Source organism: Solanum stenotomum, chromosome 11 (genome assembly GCF_019186545.1).
Source record: "Solanum stenotomum isolate F172 chromosome 11, ASM1918654v1, whole genome shotgun sequence".
NCBI classification, from domain to species: domain Eukaryota; kingdom Viridiplantae; phylum Streptophyta; class Magnoliopsida; order Solanales; family Solanaceae; genus Solanum; species Solanum stenotomum.
This window is the reverse complement of record NC_064292.1, coordinates 55,208,712-55,219,772: the sequence shown is the minus strand read 5'-3', so window position 1 is coordinate 55,219,772 and position 11,061 is coordinate 55,208,712. Positions and strand designations below refer to the sequence as shown.

Below are 11,061 nucleotides of genomic sequence, written 5' to 3'. Positions count from 1 at the left end.
CTTATTGCCTTATATATATATTGAGTTCAGTTAAGTTATTCTTGAGTCGTACAGGGCCAAGGTAAGTGCTCTCCTGTATTCCTTTCAAGCTTAAGTCGTGGTTTAGCTTTCCAGCTCACATACTCGTACATTCCATGTACTGATGCCAGTTGGCCTGCATCTTATTATGATGCAGATACAGGTACCCCGGATCAGCATCCTGCACGTCGTTGATCCAGCTGAGCATTCCAGAGTCATTGATGAGCCTCCTTGCATTCCGGAGGACTCAATTATTTCGTGTACTTAGTTTTGTTTTATTAGGATTTTGCGGGGTCTGTCCCAACATCCATCTCAGTATATTAGAAGCTTCATAGACAGTCAGTCAGTTAGTTTTGAGTCTCTCTTCTATGTATATATGTAAATATCCTATTTTGAGATTCGAGTTGCCTTTGTGGCCAGATTTTATAAGTTAAGTTGTTTTGTAACCTTGCATTGCATTGAGTTATTCTGTTGAGCTAGGTTTCTGCTGAGTTAAGAAAGCCAGGTCAAGGGTTCGCTTGGTGCCAAAAATGGTCTCTGGGTGCCGGTCCCGCCCAGGGTGTAGGCTCGGGGCGTGACATGCACATTGGTGTTGTTGGTCTTGGTGGACTTGGACATATGGTTGTGAAATTTGCCAAGGCGTTTGTAACCAAAGTTACTGTCATTAGTACATCTATCAATAAAAAAGACGAGGCAATTGAACGTTTAGGAGCAGACTCATTTTTGGTTAGTCTTGATCCTGAACAAATGCAGGTTAGTCGATCAATCAACTTAGCTTCAATCACAATTTTACAATGAAATTCATGTGACATAAGTATGAATTTTCGTTTGCATGTGTAAATACGAGCATTCTGCAGGGGGTTCACTTGATGGAATCATTTACACTGTTTCCGCGGTTCATCCTATTTTTCCATTGCTTAATTTGTTGAAAACCAATAGGAAGCTAGTGATGGTTGTTACCCCAGAAAACCACTAGAGTCGCCTGTATTTCCATTGCTTTCAGGTACATTTCGCGTAGTATCTTATTCTTCATTTAAGTTCTAACATGTCCATTTGATTTAGTTAATAACTCAAGTATATAATGTGGAGAACAGGACGGAAGCTAGTGGGAGGGAGCGCGATAGGAGGTGTGCAAGAGATACAAGAGATAGTAAACTTCGCGGAGAAGCATAATATAACACCAGATATTGAAGTTGTGCCAATGGAGTACGTGAATACAACGGTGGAACGTCTCGTGAAATCGGACGTTAAGTATCGTTTTGTTCCTGATATTGGCAATACTTTGAAGAAGAGTTAATATAGGGACATGTTGTTCATGTTCTGTGTTTGTATTTTAAGAAAGAAAGAATGGTGTGAGTTTGTATGGGAATTACTAAACATTCTTTCTACTACTCTTATGTTCTATTTTATATGACATGATAATAAGTTTTTGTAAATAACTTTTTTTTTTGGTTTTCCATCTAGTTGTCACGCCCTGAGCCTACACCCTAGGCGGGACCGGCACCCAAAGACCATTTCTGGCCCCAAGCGAACCCTTGGCCTGAATTTCTTAACTCAGTGGAAACCTCAAAAAAATAACTCAATGCAAATGCAAGGTTACAAAACAACTTAACTTATAAAATCTGGCCACAAAGGCAACTCGAATCTCAAAATAGGATATTTACATATATACATAGATGAGAGACTCAAAACTAACTAACTGACTGTCTGTCTGTCTACGAAGCCTCTAAAATACTGAGATGGATGTTGGGACAGGCCCCACAACACCCTAATGAAACAAAACTAAGAACACAAAATAATTGAGTCCTCCGGAATGCAAGGATGCTCACCACTGACTCTGGAGTGCTCAGTTGGATCAACGACGTGCAGGATGCTGATTCGAGGTACCTGTATCTGCATCATCATAAGATGCAGGCCAACTGGCATCAGTACATTGAATGTACGAGTATGCAAGATGGAAATCTAAACCGCAACTTAAGCTTAAAAAGAGTACAACAGAACACTTACCTTGGCTCTGTTCGACTTATGAATAACTGAACTCAATATATAAAGCAATAGGACACATACAATATATAAAGCTTGCAAAATAGTGTAAATAACTTAGCTCGTTAATGATAAAACAATAACAACTCAACTTTACTTATATAAAAGTACTACAACTTTAGTGGGAGATTCTTTAACCAACAACCACCACTATGAGCCCTAGTGGTGGTACAACGTTTTACCTCACGTTGCCCAAGGACCATCCTATAACTGGCCGTGATATAGGAAGCTATCTTTACTAAGTGGATCCACTAGCTTAACTTTCGTGATCATCTAAGAAGTATGACCCGAGAAAATCCCATGTTGGCCGCATGGTTCTTATGGAGAGTTGAGTTAATATGAATTCGTGTCCCCAACTCGGTGCTCAAGACTACTCCCAAAAATATACATTAGCTCATAAGTGTTTTAAACACATCTTTCTTTAGTTTGAGATAATTGCTCAAAATCTAGCCCAAAGGCTCACTTGGAATCGATGTTCCTTTCTTATTTTTACTCAAATGTAAAAACATTTAGAAACTTCTTCGGGAAATACATAGTTCCCTAATAACTTTTGAGAAATGGACTCGACTTTATGCTCTTGACTTAACTTGAAACTTGAGACTCTTCACTTGGCTTGAACTCTATACTATTTACTCGACTTGAAACTTGAACCTTAAAACGAAGGTAAAAAGTTTAATAACGGCTCTTGAAAAGCTTTAGAGACTTGCTTGAACTTACCTCTTAACTTTGCTTGACTTGACTCTAACTTCACTTTAACTTGATACTAACTCGCGTTGAATTGGATTATGGATTCAAGGTGTATGATCACACGTTTTTGGATGATTTCTTGACGTTTAGAAGTACCTTGGAGTGTTGGAAACAACTAGGAAACATAGGTACAATACCTAGGAACATGCATGAGAAAGTATGATAAGGATGGGGGAACTTGGCGTCCTTGGCGCTCTGCAAGGCACGGAGTGCCAGCCCTTGAAGCTCAGAAGGGACCTGTTGGCGCTCTGCTAGGCGCGGCGCCCCAAGGGAGAAAGCTCAAAAGCTCTTTTGGGGTGCACTGGCAGGCGCGACGCGCCACCCCTTTCCCTAGAAAACTCGACTTTTCTCCCTCTTTTTCCAACTCTAAACCACCCTAACTTCAAGGGTTTCAACTCCAAACACTAAGGATCATAAAATCCCTCAACATACAAGAGATTCAACTCAAAACCCCAATCAAATCATGTACTAAACCAACAAGAACTTCCAACAACACAACCAACAACTTCAACAACACAAACCAACAATTTCAACAACCCAACCAAGCTTTTTCTCGGAAATAAAACGAGTTGGCCGTGTGGGGGAAAAGATCAACCCAGCACTAAGAACTCACATACCTAGTGGGAATCACCCCCGACGATATCCACGACAGAAACTTGCTTGATCTCCTCTTTCTCCTCTTCTTCTCCTCTTCTTTTCTTCTTCTCCTCTTCACTCTCAAGCCCTAGCTCTCACTCTTTAAAATGGGACCAAATGATCCACAAATCAGCCTAACACAACAATATAACCCCAAAAGAAATGGCTAGGGAAAAGACCAAAATGCCCTTAAAATTTCCGGACGGATTCCCTGCCACCTGTTCAACTTTCAAAGGGCATAACTCACTCATACGAACTCGGAATCAAGCAAACTCGATGGCGTTGGAAAGATCATTCCATAAGCTTCGCAATAATAACTGGAAATTCTCCTAAATCATCCTGATCTAGTAGTTATGACTGCTCAAAGTTGGACAAAACTCACTGATTTCCCACACTCAACCAAATTTCCAGATTTTGAATTTTATTCCAAAAATGACTATTTCCGATTTTTAAGCTTTTTCATAGTTATTTCAAATTGCCGGATGTTACACTAGTCTTTGATATCTGTTTTGGGGCCCAACCATCGGACAATTGAAAAACAATACGACCTAGGATTAATTCTGGTTCTTTTTCTATCAAAATAATCGAATTCAAAAGCACACCGTCCTTCTTTACTTTACAACCAACCTCCGACCCAAAGTGCTTTTAGAAAAGGTAAGTGGGGCAATAAAAAAGACTTGCTTTTGAGTTTTGACGTAGAACCGGGGGAAGAATTATGGCTATAAAGGCCCTCACCCTCTTTGGCACATGGTTCTAAAGATTAAATCTCAAAGCGGTACTAAAGATTAGGCAGAAGAAGAACTATAACTAGAATTTTTCGCCCCTCCCCTTGTACCAAAAACAAGTTCGGAACATACATAAAGATATTGGGCTCGTCTATTATAAGTTATTAGTTTACGGAGCTATCATAGATTTCTCGAGTAAGGAGATGAGACAAGTTTGAAAATCAACATTCTTTCTAACAAAGGCTACTTTGTAATCAGATCGGAGACTTGAATCCGAGACCTTTGATTAAAAATGAATAAGTACTTACCAATACTCTATCACAATCCTTGTTGATGTCATAACTTAAATTCTTGTATAAAGTAGGAATAAGAGCATTTTCGGTCCATAAACTATAGGTATATTCTGATTTTGGTCTTGAGATATTTACTAAAGCACGTTTAACATTCAATTAATCAAAATAGTCATGTATTTTCCTATTTAAAGAAAACAAAAACACTATTTAAAGAGGATATTTTTTGTTTAAACAACTAGATATTCAAATAGTCATGTATTTTATTATTTTTTTTGCCTTTTTATTTTCTGAATTGACCTAATAGAGGAACATATTATTTCCTTCTTCATTAATCTAAACAAATAAATGACTATACTAAGTTATATTTGAAAAAAATAAATGAACCGATAGCTTTTATCCCCAATTATAATGAATTGAAATGTTGTTCTCAAGTGGTAGGGTCGGTGTTGTATTTATTATTCTCCTTTACACGTAGTGACTCCGCAATGGTCCCCAAACGATCAGAATAAGGTAAGCTTAAAGATAAATTTTGTATTTAATCCTTTTAATTGAATGGATGATGTCCGATTTTTTGACTAGACCCCCCTAAACTTCGACTTTCTTTTTAGTATTTTTGATTGAAATTAACTTGATCAAAATATTAGATTCTTATTCTTTTTGCAAATTTGTGAATATTCAAAAGCAAACAAAATAGTAGGATCAAGGGTGAGATTTGGTGGTTGAATTGGGTGGGGTGGGAAGAAAATAATCTAGCTGAAATGTTACTTATGAAACTTATTTTTTACATCGTATCAGGAATTTATTCTCCTGATTTTTAACGATTTTATAAAAAGTATTTTTCAAAAATATTCGACCAATCAAACGTAGAAAAATTAGAAATATTTTTCTGTCGCACCAAGCACACACAATTTATATTTATTTTTTTCAAATTATTGTTCACCATCTTTTCTGATGGCTATANGAAAAAAAATAAAATCCTCAACTACCAAAGCCAGCACATATTACAGAAGAAATTGCTCAAAAAATCAAGGGAAAAGGTCCTGATTTACCCCTAAACTTTATGATTTGGAGCTGATATACCCTCCGTTTAAAAAATGGCTCATATATGCCCCTGCCGTTATAGAAATGGCTCATATATGCCCTTTTNTCTCATCCAAGTACATGTATATATGTGTAAATATTCTATTTTGAGACTCGAGTTGCCCTTTGGGCCATATTTTATTAGTTAAGTTGTTTATCTCTTTGCATGACATTGAGTTATTCTGTTGAGTTAGGTTTCCGCTGAGTTAAGAAAGCCAGGCCAAGGGTTCGCATGGGGCCAGCAATGGTCTCCAGGTGCCGGTCCCGCCCAGGGTGTAGGCTCGGGGCGTGACAGATATTTCGAGTAAGGAGGCGGGACAACTTTGAAAATTCACGTTCACGTCGGAAAATTCCACATTCTTTCTAACAAAGGCAACTTTGTAATCAGACCAGAGACTTGAATCCGAGACTTTTGATTAAAAATGGAGGAGTACTTATTAGTACTCTACCACAAACCTTGTTGATGTCATAACTTAAATTCTTGTATAAAGTAGGAATAATAGCATTTTTGGTCCATAAACTATAGGTATATTCTGATTTTAAATATGTGTTTGATCTTTTCATCTAAGAAGTATGTCGTATTTGAACTACTTTTAAAACTATATTCCTTTAAAATATGGAGTAACAATACCAACTTAAAAAAATATATTCATGTTGAAAAGAAAATAAAAAAAACTATTTAAACATGATTTTTTTTGTTTAAATGACACAACTAGATATTTCAAATAGCTTTTTTTTTGTTTTGTTTTTTGCTTTTTTATTTTCTGAATTGACCTAATAGAGGACCCATATTATTTCCTTCTTCATTAATCTAAACAAATAAATGACTTATACTAAGTTATATTTGAAAAAAAAGATGAATCGACAGCTTTTATCCCCAATTATAATGAATTGAGATATTGTTCTCAAGTGGTAGGGTCAATGTTGTATTTATTATTCTCCTTTATACCTAGTGTCTCTACTATGGTCCTCCAAATGATTAGAATAAGGTAAGCTTTCTATTTAATCCTTTTAATTGAATGGATGAGGTCCCATTTTTCGACTAGACCCCCCTAAACTTTAACTTTCTTTTTAGTATTTTTATTGAAATTAATTAACTTGATCAAATTATTAGATTCTTATTCTTTTTACAAACTTGTGAATATTCAAAAGCAAACAAAATAGTAGGATCAAGGGTGAGATTTGGTGGTTGAGTTGGGTGGGATGGGAAGAAAATAATCTATCTGAAATGTTATTTATGAAACTTGTTTTTTACATCATGTCAGAAATTTATTCTCCTGATTTTTAACGATTTTGCAAAAAGTATTTTTCAAAAATATTCGACCAATCAAACATAGAAAAATTAGAAAATATTTTTCTGTCGCACCAAACACACACAATTTATTAATAATTTTTTCAAATTATTGTTCACCATCTTTTCTGATGGCTATACTGGAAAGGTAATCACCAGCCATATATCCTAATTAATTATTGTGGAACGAAATTAAAGTGACGCAATTATCATTTTCGAGAGCTAAATGCTCCCTTAACTACAAAATCTTTTTCAAATTATTGTGTTTTTCACTTATTAAATTANGTTTTGAATATTCGTTTCTCAAATATCACCCGAACTCAGGATTGTAGAGCTCACTGGAACCCTCACAATTTTTTTTGGTTTCATTTGAGTGTGGAAATAACGAAATGAAATGAGTTAGGTTAATTTGGGTGGGTGAGATTTTTTGTTTCCAATTGGGTCGGGTGGTATGGTGGAGTGGAAGGTGGGTATTTTAAAAGCCACGTGACATTTTCTTAAATTAAAGTAAAAAGAATGAATTTTTAATTTATTAAAAAAAATTCTGTTAAGTAAAAGGGCATATATGAGCCATTTCTATAACAGCAGGGGCATATATGAGCCATTTTTTAAACGGAGGGTATATCAGCTCCAAATCATAAAGTTTAGGGGTAAATCAGGACCTTTTCCCTATCCTAATTAATTATTGTGGAACGATATTAAAGTGACGCAATCATCATTTTCGATAGCTTAATCGTACATGCTCCCTTAACTACAAAATCTTTTTCAGATTATTGTGTTTTTCACTTATTAAATTATAGCATTCCACGTGATATTTTGGGACGCCCAAAGACGCTATATTCATGAGCTAATACATACGAAAATCAAGAAATGTATGTGAAAAAAATGGCGGGACTATACGTAATGCTTTCCCAATTCATTACGGAGGTCCTCATATAGTTTTGACAAAAAAAATTCGGGATGCCCAAAGGCGCGATCCATGAGCTAATACACATGAAAAATTAAAAAAAATTGGGTAATTCCTAAAAGTTGGCTTGTAGATGCAAATATATGCGTGAAAAAATTGGCGGGACTATATGCAATGCTTCCCAAACTCATTACGAAGGTCCTCGTATAATTTTTTCAGAAAACATTTTTGGGTGCCCAAAAGGCAACAGATCCATCGGTTAATACACACGAAAGATCAAGAAAGTCGGGTAATTCTAAAAATTGGCTCCTAAATCTGAAAATATGAGTGAAAAAATGACGAGACTATACATAATGATTTCCCAACTCATTACGGAGGTCCTCATATAGTTTTTTAGAAAAAATTATGAATCTCCCAAAGGCGCTAGATCCATGGACTAATACACTCGAAAAACTAAAAAAGTTTGTTGATTCCTAAAAGTTGGATCATAAATGCGAAAATATGCATGAAATAAACGGCAGGACTACACGTAATGCTTCTCCAACTCATAACAGAGGTCTTCATATAGTTTTTTCAGGAAAAAAATTATGGTGCCCTAAATGCGTCAGATCCATGGGCTAATACACACGAAAAACCAAGAAAGTCGGGTAATTCCTAAAAGTTGGCTCGTAAATGCGAAAATATGCGTGAAAAAACGGCGGGACTATACGTAACGCTTTCCCGACTCATTACAGAGGTTCTCATATAGTTTTTTCTATATAAAAAAATTCGGATGCCCAAAGACTCCAAATCCATGAGCTACTATATACGAAAAACTAAATATGATCAAAATATAAAGTTAATTTTCATACATAAATATATGGTCTGATTTAGAATCAAAATTACTAGATTTTGTTGAGGGATATACATAGACTAATAGATTCAGATTTATCATTTACCAAATCAAACCAATTGCATTTGTTTTATATATTCATAAATCAAACCAAATCAATAGAGTCGAGTTTTTTTCTCTATTTTTTCAAAATCTTTTATGATTCCATACAATCATATTAAAGCATTTCATTGAAACCAATTTCTACTAAGCATGTCACTATATACTACACATAGTTTAAAATTGGTCACGTACTACTGAACCATTTTCCTAGAAACATCATATAATATAAGATATAATATTATCTTATATTAATTCATAAAAAGGCAAATTGTACAGAGAAGCCATGACGATAACATTTGTTTCATACCTCATCGACTACGTCATTAGCCATCAACTCAAATGCTTATTTATTCAAATGAAAAACCAATACATTAGACTATAACTTTACTCAAATTAATTGTTCTAATAATAATAATAATATTTCCAAAAATAAGCAAAAATCAAGAAAATGGAAAAATCACATGAAAATGTTAAGGCATTTGGATGGGCAGCTAGAGATACTTCTGGGGTACTTTCTCCTTTCGACTTCTCAAGAAGGTATCGTCTTTTCAGATTTACGTTATATAAACTGACAGTACAGATAGTGTATATTTTATATGAATTAGATCTACACACAACATATCTACACCGATAGTGTATATATTGTGTATATTAATTTTGAACATATTGATAAACTAGTTGACCGAACAATATATATCTGTAACTTTTCTTATTGAATGGTGAAGGGTGACTGGTGAAAAAGATGTACAATTCAAAGTTATATATGTATTGTGGAATTTGTCATTCTGATCTTCATCAACTCAAGAATGAATGGAGCAATAGTATATATCCATTGGTACTAGGGTAAGTTTCGTTTTGATCCATACATTTTACTATGTTCTTTTATTATAATCCTGTCGTAGACAAAAGCCGTTATATATAGTTTAATTTAAGTGGAAAATGGTAGATGAGTGGACTTATTATTCATCAAGTTTCAAAAAGAGTATTCTTATAATTGCAATATATGTATCTTATTACAGAGGCGCAGCCAAGATTTGAACAATATAATAATTGCAACACATGTAGTTTTTCCTTTTTTTCTAATTGTTTGGACTATGAAATTGTAAATTTGATCATCAAGAAGCTTACTAGAAAACTCCGCGATGATGAAATATGTCACTAATCAACTAGCTAAATCGGATTAATTAGCTTAGGATTCCATAACGTAGTTAGGGGTATGTTCTGCTTACATTTTATCCTCTGACTCGACTTGTGAGATTACACTGAATATATTATTGCTCACAGGCATGAAGTTGTTGGTGTAGTAACTGAAGTTGGTAGCAAAGTTGAGAAATTCAAAATTGGAGACAAAGTTGGAGTTGGATGTTTAGTAGGATCATGTAGAAAATGTGAAAATTGTGACAATGATCTCAAAAATTACTGTTCCGATATGATATTGACGTACAATGGTGTTGACACCAATTGAACCACCATGTATCGTGGTTATTCGGATATAATGGTAACGAACTAGCACTACGTGGTCCATTGGCCCGAAAATTTACCAATGGAAGCAGCTCCCCTGTTATGTGCAGGGATCACAACTTATAGTCCTTTGAGATATTACGGACTAGATAAACCTGGAATGCACATTGGTGTTGTTGGTCTTGGTGGTTTGGGACATATGGCTGTGAAATTTGCTAAGGCGTTCGGAACCAAAGTTACTTGTAACATCCGGCAATGTGAAATAAGTGAAGAGGCTTAGAATTGGAAATTTTCATTTTTGGAAAGGATTTGAAAATCTGGAAAATTTTGGCTAAGTATGGAAAAGGTGAGTTTTTGGCCAACTTTGATCAGTCGTAACTTCTAGCTCATGATGATTTAGAAGTTTTTCCAGTTATGGTTGCATAGCCCTCGGAACGATCTTTCCAACGCCGCCGAGTTTGCCCAATTCCGAGTTCGTATAAGCGAGTTATGACCTTTGAAAGTTGGGCAGTTGACAAGGAAATCCGTCCGGGAATCATTAAGGGCATTTTGGTCTTTTCCCTAGCCTTTTATTTTGGTTATATAAATGTGTTAAGCTGATCATTTTGATCAGTTTTACCATTTAAAAAAGAAGTGAGAGTGAGGGTTTTGAGAGAAGAAGAAGAGAAGAAGAAGAGAAGAAGAGAAGAAGAGGAGATCAAGCAAGGAGATCATCGTGGATTTTCGTCGGGGGTGATCCCTATCAAGGTATGTGAACTTTTGGTGTTGGGTGATCCTTTCCCCCACACACCTAACCCCTTTTATTCATTAAGAAAGGATTGGCTTTGTTGTTAAAGTTGTGAGTTGTTGTGGTTAAAGTTGTTAAAGTTGTTAGTTGTGGTTGTTGTTGAAATTATTGTTGGTATTGTTGTTGATTGAAATGTTGA

At 35.4% G+C, this 11,061-nt stretch overlaps 2 protein-coding genes across 3 annotated transcripts in view; one reads left to right on the top strand and one right to left on the bottom strand.

The window, feature by feature from the left end:
- The window catches only part of LOC125843898 (8-hydroxygeraniol dehydrogenase-like), a 33,091-nt gene extending 32,097 nt beyond the window's left edge, over positions 1-994 (top strand). For both annotated transcript variants that reach the window (XM_049523121.1, XM_049523122.1), the window contains exons 4-5: positions 598-771; positions 866-994. In XM_049523121.1, the coding sequence (XP_049379078.1) occupies positions 598-771; positions 866-994 (303 nt within the window). The remainder of the gene's footprint in view (positions 1-597; positions 772-865) is intronic.
- Positions 1-11,061, bottom strand: part of LOC125843918 (TMV resistance protein N-like) — a 156,696-nt gene that overhangs the window by 137,508 nt on the left and 8,127 nt on the right. The gene's annotated exons all lie outside the window — the stretch shown is intronic.